At 40.6% G+C, this 15427-nt stretch overlaps 1 protein-coding gene and 1 pseudogene across 1 annotated transcript; both read right to left on the reverse strand.

Annotated features, from left to right (window-relative positions):
* Positions 1-243: 243 nt before the first annotated feature.
* LOC114224445 (glyceraldehyde-3-phosphate dehydrogenase pseudogene) lies at positions 244-1166 on the reverse strand (annotated as a pseudogene).
* Positions 1167-9070: 7904 nt separating this feature from the next.
* On the reverse strand, positions 9071-14485 carry UQCRFS1 (ubiquinol-cytochrome c reductase, Rieske iron-sulfur polypeptide 1). The gene is made up of 2 exons (XM_028123679.2): positions 14218-14485; positions 9071-9891 (listed from the first exon to the last, which is right to left on the reverse strand). The coding sequence occupies exons 1-2, from the start codon at positions 14429-14431 to the stop codon at positions 9281-9283; spliced, it is 825 nt and encodes a 274-aa protein (XP_027979480.1). The 5' UTR covers positions 14432-14485; the 3' UTR covers positions 9071-9280.
* Between the last annotated feature and the right edge of the window lie 942 nt (positions 14486-15427).

A 15427-nucleotide genomic window follows, 5' to 3' on the forward strand; every position in this document is an offset into this window, starting at 1 on the left:
ATTTTATTTATTTGAGAGAGAGAATGAGAGACAGAGAGCACGAGAGGGAAGAGGGTCAGAGGGAGAAGCAGACTCCCTGCTGAGCAGGGAGCCCGATGCGGGACTCGATCCCGGAACTCTGGGATCATGACCTGAGCCGAAGGCAGTCGCTTAACCAACTGAGCCACCCAGGCACCCTAGACTTTTTTCATAGACCCTGTACTTTAGTTACTTTTTTCATAAAGCCCTGTTGCTACAGTCAAATTAATTGTCATACCAGGAAATAAGCTTGACAAAGCAGTCATTGAGGGCATTACAAGTCCCTGCATCAAAGGTGCAAGAGTGGATGTCATTGTCAAAGTCGCAGGAAACAACCTGGTCCCATTGTAGCCTAAGATGCCCTTAGGGGTCCTTCTGATGCCTGCTTCATCACCTTCTTGATGTCATATTTGACAGCTTTTTCTAGATGGTAGGTCAGATCCGTAACCAACATATTGGAGGTGGGGACACGAAAGGCCATGCCAGTAAGCTTCCCATTCAGCTCAGGGATGACCTTGTCCACAGCCTTGGCAGCACCAGGAGAAACAGGAATGATATTCTAGGTAGCCCCTCAGCCATTATGCCACAGCTTCCCAGAGGAGCCATCTGCAGTATTCTGGGTGGCAGTGATGGCATGGACTGTGCTCATTAATCCATCCACAATGCCAAAGTTGTCAAGGATGACCTTGGTCGGGGCGGGGCGGGGGGGGGTGGAAACTGTTGGCAGTTCAGGAGGCATTGATGACAATCTTAAGGGAGTTGTCATACTTACAGTTCATGCTCATCATAAACTTGGGGGCATTAACAGAAGGGGCAGAAATGGTTACCTTTCTGGTTCTGCCCTTCATGTTAGCCCCAGCCTTTTCCAAAGTAGTGAAGACACCAGTAGACTCTACAACATATTCAGCACTGGGCTCTCACCCCAGGAAGATGGACATGGGCTTTTCCTTGATAAGCTTCCCATTCTCAGCCTTAACTGTGCTTTTGAGCTTGTCATGGGTGGAATTATACTGGAACTTGTAGACCACACAGTTGAGATCAACAAAGGGGTCATTGTTAGCAACAATATCCATTTTGCCAGAATTAAAATCAGCCTTGGTAAACAGGTACCCAATACAGCCAAATCCATTCACTCCAACCTTCACCATCATGTCTCAAGGATGATGCCAGTGTGTATCCAACAGGGAGGAGCAGAGAGCCTTGATTTCTTTTACTAGCATTTTATTTAGAAATTTTTATTTATTCAGTAAATGAGAATGATGTGCTATTTTTTGTATATTTAATGTCTAGTTTTAATATTAATTTTATGTTGAATTCATAAAATGAATTGTAGAGCTTCCATATCCCACCTTACCCTACATTCCCATGGTATAGAATTTTGCTATTCCAAAGAATGCTTCATGGGCTAGCAGCATGGACATCAATTGGACGTCAAGCTCATTTCCTGGAACTTGTTAGAAATGCAAAATCTCAGGCCATTACCCAGGCCTATGGAATTAGGATATGCATCATAAACAAGATCCCCAGGTGAATTGTATGCATAGTGAGATTGGAGAAGATTTGATCTAGAATAGCTTAAGCAGGAATGGAATTATCTTTTCTTTAAAATGTCATATAGAACTCAGATATGAAGCCAACCAGTCATGTTAACTTTTTATACTTAATTTGATCTACGCTAATTGGTATATTTAAGGTTTCTACTTCTTGAGTAAATTTTGGCATTTTATATTTTGTTAATAAATCATCTGTATCCCCCAAGCTTTACAACTTTGCTGCATAGAGTTGCATTCTTATATTACTTTATTACTATTTAATATCTTCCATCAAGTGATAATGGCTCATTCTCTTCTCATCTTATATATTTTTGCTTTGTCTCGTTTCTTTTTATCAAGCTTACAAAAGCTGTATCTATTTTCTTGTTCTTTTCAGAGAACTAGCTTTTGGATTCAATTAGTAATAATCCTTTAGTTAAAACCTGGCAGGGGAAGAGGGCCCTACAATGTGAACCATTACTGTGGATGAGTTCAGCTTTGCTATTAGCATCAAAACCATGTCCACATGCAAATCTGAATTTCCAGGGACTAAAGCATCATGAGAATACAGGATTAATACCTATCTTCACTTGATGAATCGCAGTCTGAATAGGAACATACCTCTACCTTTGAAATTGCCTTTCCGCATACCTAATCATATTCTAAATGTCATATATAGTCTCACTGGTACAGTTCACTAAATAACGTTTTGAGCATTTGTATTTTGCTTTACAGTTTATAATGCCTTTCATACCCTTTATCTCATTTGAGATTTATGTTTAAAAAGATCTAATAGATAATCTTGACTAAGGGGAATACATTTTCATATACTGAGATCAGCTGGGGCCCTCAGAATGCTCGGTTTCTCTAAAGGGCCAAACAGGGGCCACAGAAGAGTTTGTATTGTGGTGAGAGCTAAGAAAACAAGTATTCCCTCAGATAAAGGAAGAGGCATTAGTTGAAATTTTAACCATGAACAGACAAAAGAAAATAGCAAATTTCAGATAATCATCTTAAACCAGACAATTATGTGAAATGCATTAGCTTTTTTTCAATTAAGGAGTCAAGGTTTTGTTTGCCCTTTTAAAACTGTATGAAAAACTATTACTTATGCACTCTCATTTCTTACCTTTGCAAATATTCTAATCAGATAAGGATTTCAACAGCTAGATGACTGTAAGCTTTTGCACTTAAATTGGCTCAAGTTTAGTACAATAGCTGCGAAGTATAAAGCGTAGTTTCTTGAATTTGGGATTTTTAGTTCACTGATTAGACCAATCTTATGTTGATCATTATGGAGGACTTATTACAAAGATACTGCTGAAGCCCTTTGCAAAATTTTTAATCTTGTACCGCTGACCAGAGATCTAAGATCTATAATAATCTTTTTATAAGCATTCGCATAGGCAAATACTTGAACAGTCTTTCTGTGTAGTGTATTTAGGTGTCCTTTAAGTACCTACAGTAGCAACCATTTTAACCTCCTATTCCTGGCAGTACTATGCTTAGGACATTTTTAACTTCCAATAAATAGTGCTGAGTACTGAAAAAGAGAAAATAATCCTCCATCATTCCTACCTCAGAGAAAAATTGATCAATTCACCTACTTGATAATATTTTTCCCCTCTAAGCAATATATTCCCTTCCTAAATTCTAGGGTAGAAAGTGAATAAGAGAGATGAAATGCTATAAGTAATGACCTGATGTCCATTGCATTTTAATGTTGGAAATAAAATACTAAAGGACAGACCTTTTGACATTGAAATCTTACTCGGGGAGAAGAATGTTCATTATGAACAAGTGGAAACAAGTAAAATAATCCATTTTTTAAAAAAAGATTTTGAATTATTTATTCCTTTTGAATTCCTTTGAATTTTTTCTTTTGGGAGGAGTGTAAACTTAAATCCAAAATATCCGGTAATATTAGTTCATTTCTCCTCTGACCTAAAGTCCTAGAAAAATAAGATACACAGACATTACACATGATTGTTCAATTTTTTAAATGTTGTACAAAGTATCTGGAAATCTTTTCTTTCAAACAATCCCTCTCAGAAATTCAACCCCCTCCCCCACCCTGCCCCAGCACTCAATTCCATGGCTAAGTACTTGCCAGGTCCCCAGCTCCCTCAGTCTAGAGGTGGGGAGACAGACCAGGAGTGAACTTCAAAATAGAGGAAAACATAGATATCTAAATGGATATGCCCTCATTTTGGGGAAACTTGCTAGAAAAGTGAATGTAATTCAAGTGCAGAATACCACACCTAAAGAATCTTGAAGCAGGGCACCTGGGTGGCTGTTGGCTTAGTGCCTGGCTCTTAATTTCAGTTCAGGTCATAATCTCAGGGTCCTGAGATAGAGCCCCACACTGAGCTCCATGATCAGCAGGGAGTCTGCTTGAGATTCTTTCCCTCTCTGCCCCTCCCCACAGTGCTCATGCTCTCTCTAATAAATAAATCTTAAAAAAAAATCTTGAAGGTCAGGCTGAGGACAAACCAGATAAAACAAAAGGGGAGAACAAAAACAAAAGGAAGGGGAACAAGGCAGAGGGGGCAGTGTGAGAAGAGACTGAGAGAAAACAAGAAGGCAGGTAACATGCTGCCTTCTGGAGCAAAGGCTTTACTGATGGAATGTGGGTAAGGACGCCGTATCGAGGTTCCATGTTCCGTTTTGAAGTCATCTTTTGACCAACATTAATGCATTAATTCCTAAAGAAATCCTGAGGCAGTGTCTTTTTCATATAAGGGAGAGAGGTACAAAGAGATTAAGTGATTTATGTCAGATCACATGTCTAGGAAATGACAGAGTCAGGATTAGAACCCAAGAACCAAGCCCATACTCTTTACCTCTACACCACTTGGCAACTATATGGAGGATGGATTTTAAGGGGAGAAGATTGGAGGAAGAAAAAAGACCTTGCTGCAATAGCCCAGGCAAGAACTGACAAGGCCTCAATTAATGCATATGCATATATGTATTATATACATTTATGTATACAGATACACACAGGTATATACACACAAATACATATACAGGATCGTGATCAGGACTATACATGCTGCACTCAGAGTCCCTGGGTGAAACTAAAATTTTGGTTCCACCAACTTACCAGCTATATGATTATGGACAAGGCACTCCCATGGGTCTCAATTTCTCTACCTGTAAACTAGGAATAGCAACATTACCCAGCTGACAGGATTTTTTGAGGATTGAATGAGATTGTACACAAAAGTACACTTAGTCTATGGACTAGGAGTTGGTGCTCAAAGTTTGCCCCTATTAGAATGTTACAAATTGCAGAGACAGTCATGGACCTGTTTTACTAAGTAGATACGATTAGCAGGGTTTGGGCATTTAGAACCAGGGGAAGGGGTAATGGAAAAGGAGGCAGAGGAGACTAGAGGTTCTTACTGCCAAGTAGATTACTGGGTAGATGGGAAGGTCACCAATTGCAATGAAGAAGATGGCTTATGGGAAACAGATGACTTCCTTTCCTTTTGGACAGTTTAAGGTGTTAACGGAACATCTGTGTACAGATGCCCAGTTTAAGTGGCTGAACATGACTGTGAAGTTCAGGGAAGTAATCTAGGGGAATCATTAGCAATAGGTGATAATGAAAGTGTGTTAGAACAGTGGGCCAGGAATATCATTCTGAAAAATATGCACATTTATTTTGGGTCAATATACAAAAGCCAATATTTAAATGACATGAAAATATAGAAAATGCCATTTCAGCACAATGAGAATGAAGAGTGACTTCTGACAAATAGTACATTCCCACTGTTCAGAAAACAGCGTACTAATAGCACATTCTGATCCTACACCATATACATCAAATAAGGACAAATGCCCTCTCCATACTCAGATTGAGTCAAACAGATTTTATGAAGATATGCTTAGAAAGACAAAAGTAAATGTGACATTAGCAACAATGCTAAGGTTTTTGGAAAGGTCATTTTCTATAACCACTCTGTTTAATGCATAATAAAAAGGGAATCTCAAGATTGCCCCAATCTTTACCCCCAGTAAAAAAGTACATGCTAATCATCTGATGTCAGGATGCCAACTGGTCAAATTTATTTTAAGTCATTTCCCCCTAATATCTAGGATTTTGTTCCACTGAAATAATCAAACATAAGTCTGCTCTAACCGTTTAACATAGTATCAAGTAATTTTACTTGTCTTGGTCACTTGTGGAACAAAGCCTTCTTTTAAAAACTAAATGGGATACATAAGTTTAACATCATTAGTCAAAGTATCACAAAAGACACAAGCAGCCCACCAAATCCAATTCCAGCACAGAACACCTGTGATACATCTAGGAAAGCGCGAACTTCCTGTTTTTGGCCTCCCCAGGCAGGGAGTCACAGTGCAGTTGTTTGACATTTCAAACATGAAAAGATGAAGGCAGCACTTCAGGGTGGGAGGGGGTAATAATGGGGTATGGGCATTTCTCTTCAGGAAAGTGGTGCTGCTACCGGGTATTTACCCCAAAGATACAAATGTAGGGATCCAAAGGGGTACATGCACCCCGATGTTTATAGCAACAATGTCCACAATAGCCAAACTATGGAAAGAGCCAAGATGTCCATTGACAGATGAATGGATAAAGAAGATGTGAGATACACACACACACACACACACACACACAATGGAATATTAAGCAGCCATCAAAAACCCCCAAATATTGCCATTTGCAACGACATGGATGGAACTAGAGGGTATTATGCTGAGTGAAATAAGTCAATCACAGAAAGACATGGACCATATGACCTCACTGATATGAGAATTCTTAATCTCAGGAAACAAAATGAAGGTTGCTGGAGTGGGGGTGGGTGGGAGGGATGGGGTGGCTGGGTGATAGACACTGGGGAGGGTTATGTGCTATGGTGAGAACTGTGAATTGTGTAAGACTGTTGAATCACTGACCTGTACCTCTGAAACAAATACATTGTATGTTAAAAAAAGAGAGAGACGATAGCAGGAGGGAAAGAATGAAGGGGGGGGAAATCGGAGGAGGAGACGAACCATGAGAGACTATGGACTCTGAGAAACAAACTGAGGGTTCTAGAGGGGAAGGGGGTGGGGGGATGGGTATTAGGGCATGTTCTGCATGGAGCACTGGGTGTTATACAAGAACAATGAATCATGGAACACCACATCAAACACTAATGATGTAATGTATGGTGATTAACATAATAAAAAAGTTAAAAAAAAGAAAAGTGGTGCTGATGGTTTGGCCAGCAGTTTTTAGCTTGTGGACCTGTGTTCCCCTCACAACTGAGTATTCTGTTCCCACTCCCCCATCCCTCCATCCCAATACCAGCAGCATCCTCCAGCCATTGTGACAATCAAATAATGGCCACAAACACCCCCTTGAGTAGGAAGGCTGCCCTGTTTGAACGCTACCATTGTAAAAGATTGGTTCAGTTGATTAAAATGCTTTGGATGTATTTATTGAAGTACCAAATACTGCAAACACAACAAACATTTATCTAAGAAAACTATTTCCATTATTGGGGCAGGGGGGTTGAAGAGGCTCAGAGAATCTTAAAGGCAGAAGGACTCTTAGAAACCATCCCAAATTTAGATGGGGGAAAAAAGTGCCCAAAAGAGGTTAAGGAACAGGGCCGTGGTTTGATGGCTAGGAAATGGCAAAGCCAGAATTAAAACCCTAAATTCCAGTACTTCCACTATGCCATGTTCCCAACTCAATCCACACATGGATATTTTAAAAGCTCAGCAGTTTCAGTTATGCCCAAAGGAACAAAATTCCTTTAAACTTACACACAGGAAAAATCAAACCCCCCCAAAAAAGTCACTCAGATTTGCTGGGGTCTAAGAATTCATTTAATGCTTTGAGGCCTCTACTCCAGGCTTAATAATTTATCTTCAAATAAAAATTGGAATTTTTATTTATCATCCCATAAGTTCTTCCAAGTAAGAATTCTGACTGTAAAAATATATGAGCTCCTACATTAGCATATCCTGAGGAAGTGACGAATAGTTCCTGCTGCCATTTTTAAAAAGTAGGAACTCAATTCAACTTCAAATTTTGTCAGTTTATAATACATATATTGGTATAGTTTTAAAAAATAAATTGTGGACAACTGGCATCATAAAAAGGTAGCATGAGAAGAAAGTGTAAAATGATCTTCCTCATAAATGTTAGGAAAAAAGTAATCTTCACTACAGCGATAAAATATCCAACAAATACCTACATTTCATGGACTCATGACAGGGGGGGCAGCTGTTTCCTGTGAGATGCTCCAAATATTAATGAATACTACATACCCACTGTGCTTATAATGATGTAATTTCACTACTTTTAGTAAACTAGCGATGTTTGGCACCTTTGGTCTTATAGTTTTACCTAAATAACAACATAAAATACTATTATAATAAGCCCCATTTAACACACCTAATTTTCTTTCTGGAATGGTACAGATGACCCCAATACCTGCTCATAAGCATAAAAACTTTGACATTTTCTTTTTGATGCACTTAGCTGCCATTTTAAAGACTGGAACCCAGACAGCCAGTTCCCTTTGGAAGACCTAACCACTTAATCTAGTTTACTTTCTTAAAAATGCACATGTGATCAAAGATGGACCCAGTGGTGTATTACTGGCCCATGGCCAAAGAGCAAAGGCAAACTTATCAAAGCAGCTGTTGACTCTCAACGAAGGGCACAGCGCACTCCCAGTTCCCAGGGGGAGTATCAGATCTGTCTTGTTTCACCTGTGTAACTGAAGGTAGAAGGCAGAAAGCAAGAAGAGTGTGTGGCTTCTGATGTCCCCCTGTGCCTTCACTTCACAGTGAAAATTGGTGACTGTGAAATACAATTGAAATACCTCAAAATGTAATCACTGCAGAAACAAAACCAGCAGGATCATTTTTACACTAACACTGTGTCAGATACTTTGGCCTCTTGATAGGGTGGATGCAGGAGCAATGGGAACATGAATAGCCACACCAGATGAAGAAAGTAACAGCTCTCATTCTGGAAAGCTTTTCTCAGATAATATCCCACCACTGCCTCTTAAAACTGAAAAATTCTAAATACTTACTCCCAAATGTGAAAAATAAAATTTCCTGACTTGTCACACAAGCAGGAAATTGGCTACCTAGAAGTGGGGCTAAACCCTCCGAACTGCTAACACCTCATTTAGGACTCTCCCATAGAGTATATTCAACATCACCACACAGACTTGAGGTGGGTGGGTCGGGGGAGTGTGGAGGGGTGGAGACGGGGCAGGACACACATAGCCAGGACTCATGCGCAAGAGACAAGATGGGAAACCTGGATACTACTATTTCTGCCAATGCCACAAATATCTTCCAGGACTTGGAAATGACCAGCTAGTTGTACCTCAGTCTAACCATCAGCACTGTAGAATCTGTGTCCCTGACACAAAGAAAGAAGATGGAGAAAGTTCATTATAGATTTCACAAATATATTATACACCAGCCTGTAATTTTTAAAGAGAATTAACTATCAAAGAAACTGCACTTTTTAAGTCTTTGAGGTTAACAATGTTTAACAGTGGCTTTATTAGGTGAATGCTTGAAAGCATTCAACATTAAATTCAATTTACTTCACATTAATGTTTGCAAATACATTATTAGCAATTCTTAAATATTTCAAATCAACTTAAGTATAGAAGGCTTGCTTATAAGTCTTCTGAGGTGACAAGAAGACCAAAAGGAGCCTAGAACTTGAGTCCAGGTCTCTAACCAACAATCACCATGTCGTCACCAGTGAACTCATATGAGGGAACTTCAAGGTTGAGAGGTGCAGGCCCCTTCCTGATCCTGCCAGAAGCATCATAGTGTGACCCATGGCAAGGGCAGTAATAACCACCAAAATCTCCTGCATTTGCAATGGGTACACAACCAAGATGAGTGCAAACACCTATCAGGATAACCCATTCAGGTTTCTTTACTCGATCTAAATCATGCTGTGGGTCCCTCAACTGGGACACTTCAACTGCAGCCTCCTGCTCAATTTCCTTCTTGGTTCTATGGCGCACAAACAGTGGTTTTCCTCTCCATTTGAAAGCCATGTTCTTGCCTTCTGGAATATCGGATAGCTTGATTTCGATTTTCGACATGGCCAACACATCAGCAGAAGCACTCATGCTGGAAACAAACTGGGAGACGACATTCTTGGCAGCATATGCAACACCTATACTAGTCGTTGCAGTTATCAAATAGGAGAAACCTTTTCTAGCCTCACTGCTCTCTTTTGAAGACTTCGTACCATCTAACACCTCGGTGCGTCGATAGTCAGAGAAGTCAGGCACTCTGATGTCTGTGTGGGAAAAACGAATGGAAGCTGGGACTGCAAAATAAAGTTAAAAAACACAATTAGATGAGTACCGTGAAAGGGACCTACATTAGGAAATAATCTTTGTGAATTCATAAGCAAAAATCAAGTTATAAAAATGTGAAATATGGCACTCACTGATCTCAGAAATTGTCAAGTTGGCAGTGCCAGCATATAAAATACTGAAAAAGAAATGAAGTCAATCACTACCTATCATACTGGTAAGAAATCACAAGATTATATGTGTAAACCTGAGTTTCTCCTGACTGAGCACCGCTGATTCAGAATTCTTAACAATTCAGTGCATCAAATCTAAAAAGTTAAACAGTACTGTAAACAGCAATATTTTAAAATCCCTGAAAATTCAACCTGCCAAGACATACAATTATGGTAACTATCTCTCACATTCTCTGGATTACAAGGGACCCTAAACTCCTCAAGCCTACCCAATAAGTTGATTTGTGACCATCTTATTAAACCAAATGTCTAACTTTACATTCCTATCTACCTACTTGCTGAAAGAACTGCTAAAAATTCATAAAATACTTATTACAAGATAATAAACATTCTGTGAACTGTCAGCCTAACTTTAGTTGCAGGAAATTTAGAGATTTCTATTTTATACTCTGGAGCATAAATTAGTATTATTTGACTTCAAGTAAAGCCACTAATGGACAGAAAAGAACATCCTTATCAAAATATACAACCATCAAATGAAATCTCCAAAAGAACCAATTATTTCAATTTGGTACAGGATAAAAGAGCAAAATTCTCATATATCCCACTCTTCAGTCAAGGGCAATAACTTCTATAAGCGTAAAGGCATTATCTTTCTTTTTCATTGGTGTGGGTCTCTCAACTGAAACACTACTACTGCAGGCCAATTAAATAGGTCAGATCTTTGTGTCAAACGAATGTTAAACAAACAATTACTATTTATGTAGTATGTTGGATATAAGTAGTTTTGTTAAGACTTTATTTCTTTGAGTGAGAGAGAGAGAGGGAGCATGTGCAGGGGGAGGGGGAGAAGGAGAAACAGACTCCCCACTGAGCAGAGAGCCCAAGGGAGGCTCCATGCCAGGGTCCTGGGATCAACACCCGAGCTGAAGGCAGATCCTTAACTGAGGAACCCAGGCACCCCAGTTTTGCTAAAAAAAAAAAACCAAAAAACAGATTATGTCCTTTGTCCCATACCATTTTTAAATATCTAACAAAAAAATGAACTTACTGGCATCACTTTTAAGTATGTTTCAGGAAGCAAATCTCTTTGCAAATTGTATATGCATTTTAGGAAATTTGCCACAAGGTTTCCTTTTTAGAAAAGGGACACTAAAAATTCCTCACTTAGAAAATGTGTTGTTTCTAAAAGAAATATGTACTTAAAAATGCATTTTCATATAAGTTGCAATTCTACTTAGTCTACTAGGCCGTCTCATCCTAATATACTTCTTGAACAGTTAAACATTATAATAAAGACTATATCAACTATTTTCACGTGGTTCTCAAGGTCAATAACAATGGAAGCCCTAAGTACAATTCACCCTTAAACAACATGGGGGTCTGGGGCACCAACCCCAGATGCAATCAAAATTCCGTTATCTTCTGACTCCCTCAAAACAGCCTACTGTTGCCTGGAAGCCTTACCAGTCAATTAACACATATTTTGTGTGTTATATATACATATATCATCTATTGCATTCTTATAATAAAGCTAGGGAAAAGAAAATTAAGAAAATCATAAAGTACATCTGCAGTACTATACCATATTTATATATATAAAAAAATCCACACAGAAGTGGACGTGCGCAGTTCAAACCCATGTTGTTCAAGGGCCAACTATATTCATAAACAATGGTAACCTATCAACATCATTCTATGTACTTTTCTGACTACCCAACATTTTTTGGAGGGGACCAGGACATGGGTAGTGACTACCTGAGATTCACAACTATGGCAGAGTGACATTGCATTATATACTACTCTACCTCTCCCTAATGCTAACCTATCAGTGTAGACTGGGGTTTGGGATCAAGTATGAATTACTTTCCTTTAGTATTGTCTGGGATTAAAAAGGAAAGATGTATATCATACTTAACAGATGAAGGAACCTAAGTTCATACTTTACATTAAAAACAGTATCTACAATCCCTGACCATGTTAACAGCATACAAGGAAACGTACAGGAACATTAAATAGAATGGTTTTGACGTTCTCTTCCGGAGATTTGGCGGTCCAAGAGATCCAGTTGTCTACTCCCCTTTTATCTAGCAGGTTACACTTTATACTGTACACCACCATGAACACTTTGGGAAATTAAACTGCCATACTGTGACAGTCATTCTCTAAGTAATTTACATTAACTCTATTAGGTGTGACTTAAGCAGCAAAAATGCTAGCTAGATTTAGTTCTAAACTCGAGCAGAATCAGATACTTCTAGAAACAGAAACGTAAGGGATTATAACAAAACAGGTTTTTGTTTTAAGGTGAACTCTTATGTGCCCTGGAAATCTTCCTTACCTCAAGGATCTTTTCCTGATCGAATCCTCCCCTCTCACACCCTCAGCACTATCTTTCCACAAACCATCTAGACAGGAGATTTTAATGTGAACTGAAGCTACAAGCTGAAGACATGATCACAGAAAAAGTTTGCCTTATGGTTCTATATTATTTACCAGTCTTGGAAAAGTCAGGTAAGCCTCTAATTTTTAGAAAAAAACCCTTTAGCCATTACACAAATTCCAAAGATGCTTTTTGCCTTTGCTGTTGAAGTTTTCTACTCCCTTATTGTTTCTCACCTCCAGGTCCAAAGAATAGGCTTAGGATGGGCTAGTGTACCCTGTTCATGCCCTGAACAATGTCTCCAAAACCCACTGGTGCCCCCTAACAAAACAAAACAAAAAATCACCATTTTATTCATCCACAAATATTCTGAACTGATGCAAAATCTGAGGTTGTAGGAAATAGAAAAATAAAGATTTTTCTCTATGCCCTCAAGCACAAGGTCAGAGGCGTCACCAGGAAACACAATAGTGGAAAGTGTTACGTACTATAAAGCATAAACGAATCAGCAAATAAAAGATTTTATTGACCTGATCCTGAACAGAGATTGACCTGGTAAGACTTGGAAATATGGAAAACTGAGCAGATTATTTTACAGTAGAGAACAGGGTGAATAGAGGAAGAATAAAGAATGGGGGCAATTTAGTTTGTAGGGCAAGCATTACTTGTCCTACTTGCCAAATCAACTGTCAGTGGGGCCAGGAAGGTAACACAATGAAGTAGGTCTGGTGAGGACTGTGATTAACTGAAAGAGCACTTGCTCCAACTAAGAGGGCAGCCAGTGCACAGCACACTAGACTTTTCCCATGTAGAAACTAGAGTTCAGTGCTGCCAGATTCCAACATTTTAAGACACACAAGAAATCTTCCTTTTAAAACTATGCAGGTTGGGCAGACTACAGGCACACTGGCCTACAGGTTGCCATTTCAGGATTTCCAATCCGGAGCCTGAAAAAAGAAATGGAACACAAGCCACCAAAAACAGAGTAGGATTTGTGAGAGTTGAAGGCTAACTCAGTCCTTCAAATCAACCTCTGCCTGTTGCTCTTCTTGAGGAATAAACTGATTACAGTGTGAAAATACCGGCCCAGCAAATGAAAACGCTGCTAATACTCACACCATTAATGACTTGGGGCCTGTGTTAGTATTTTGTTGTTGTTGTTGGGAGGGGGCGTGAAAGAGAAGGGCACTAAAGGGATCAGGTGGTGGTAAGTGGGACAACGTCCCAAATATTAATAGCAGTTCCTGTTTTTTGAGCACGTATAAAGTACCCCAAAATGTGCTCATTAATGGCTTTATGTAAATTTTTCCATCTAAAGCTCACGACAGAAACTGGTATAATCATTCACCCATTTCACTGGTTAAGGCAACACGTTTAGAAATTTGCCAAAGTCAAACGACCTGTAAGCAACAAAATCTGTCAGACTTTGCTGAAACGATCGGTCTTCAGAGTTCTTGAATTTATCCAGGGAAGTACAAAATTTGGCCTGTGGTTTACCCAGACTGGCCGCCAACGGAAACAAACCCGCAGAGGCACGGAAGGCCAGGGCCGGAGGTCACTCTGCGATCGCTCAACCCAGCTGCGTCCGTGCACAGGTGAGAGCGGAGACCCGGGAGGTGCAGATGATTGCCCAAGGTCGACCCAGACCGGAAACCTAATCTCCCAAGCAGGGCTCCGCTCCACTTCCCCGCCCTCCTCGGGTGTGCCCTGGGTCCAGAGCCGGAGGGAGCGAGAAAAAGGGGTCCCCTCAGCGCCCGGTCGCTCCCCTCAGCCCGGCTCACCATTGAGGCCCACGGAGGCGGCCAAAGGCCGGCTCGCGGCCTGGCCACTCAGCGACTCCCGGCACAAGAAGGGCCGCTTCACGTCCAACACTGGAGGCTCCGGGGTGGTGGGCACCGAGGCCTGCACCAGGGGCCGCAGCGCGCCCGCCACCCCGCGGGACGTGGCCGACAGGACGGGCGCGAACGGGCCCGAACGGGAGGCCACCGACAACATGGCGACAGCTTCTCCAAACGCCGAGCCGGTCACAGGGACGACCTTCCGCCAACGGCGCAGGCGCGAGAAGGTGCAGGAGGCGCGCACCCGTGACGTTAGCGCGCCGGCCCAAGTGGTGCCCGAGCCTGAAGAGGCGCTGCGTCAGAGGCAGGGCTACGAGCATCCGCTGAGGGCGGAGCCAGGCGGGGAGGAGGGTGTGCCGCCCTATTCGTCCGTCCCGCGCATCTTTTGGTCTGTGTTCTGGGATCTAACCGGAAGAAGGTGGACAAAGGCGGTCCTTCGGACGTGTCCCGTGGATCGACTTTGCGTCCCTCAGGGTAAAAACTATCTGTAGGAACCTAGGGATAAGAATAAGTTATCATAGTAGATTAAATAGAGGTAATAATAATTCTTAACATATGTTAGGGCATATACATATATATTAGGTTATATGTAGTTGTAAAACCTAGTGACCATTATGTGTATACTATAATGTTTATAATTAGCACTATCGAACTAAAAAATAAAATAAATAAATTTTTTAAAAAGCCAGGGACTTAGGGGCAAAGCTTAATAATAATGACAATGGTAATGGCTTATGTGTATTAAGCATTTACTGTGTATTAGATTTTGTGCATAATCTTCTTTCTTTCATTCATAGTCAAGGTCCCTATGAAGTAACAGCTATTTTACTGATGAGGAAACCGATGTTTAGAGGGATTATTGTCCAGTACAGGAGAGCCAGCAAGGCGTAAAAGGGGTTAGTCTGTCTTCTGAGTCTGTGCTCTCGACCATCACCAGTTTCCCTAAGTGAGATTTCAGGAGATTCAGGGATGAGTCCCTAAATCACTTTCTATCACATAGTGAGAAAGTTATTTCCTTCTTACTTCTCTTTCAATCCTTCTGATTTTACACCAATGAGAAAGTCCTAGTTTGGTGCTAATATGTTGTTAATTCCTCTCTAACATTTGCCAGCCTCCCCTTAAGGGAATAGGCCTTGACTTGAAAGCCCTTGGG

The sequence above is a fragment of the Eumetopias jubatus genome, unplaced genomic scaffold (assembly GCF_037043125.1).
Source record: "Eumetopias jubatus isolate StellerSeaLion01/CBP00866 unplaced genomic scaffold, mEumJub1_p1.0 scaffold_10, whole genome shotgun sequence".
Taxonomy (NCBI): domain Eukaryota; kingdom Metazoa; phylum Chordata; class Mammalia; order Carnivora; family Otariidae; genus Eumetopias; species Eumetopias jubatus.

Coding starts and splice junctions, on each gene's coding strand:
- UQCRFS1 (XM_028123679.2), bottom strand. CDS start 14,431: ATGTTGTCGGTGGCCTCCCGTTCGGGCCCGTTCGCGCCCGTCCTGTCG. Junction 9,892..14,217: donor CGCCTCCGTGGGCCTCAATG/GTGAGCCGGGCT, acceptor TTTATTTTGCAG/TCCCAGCTTCCATTCGTTTT.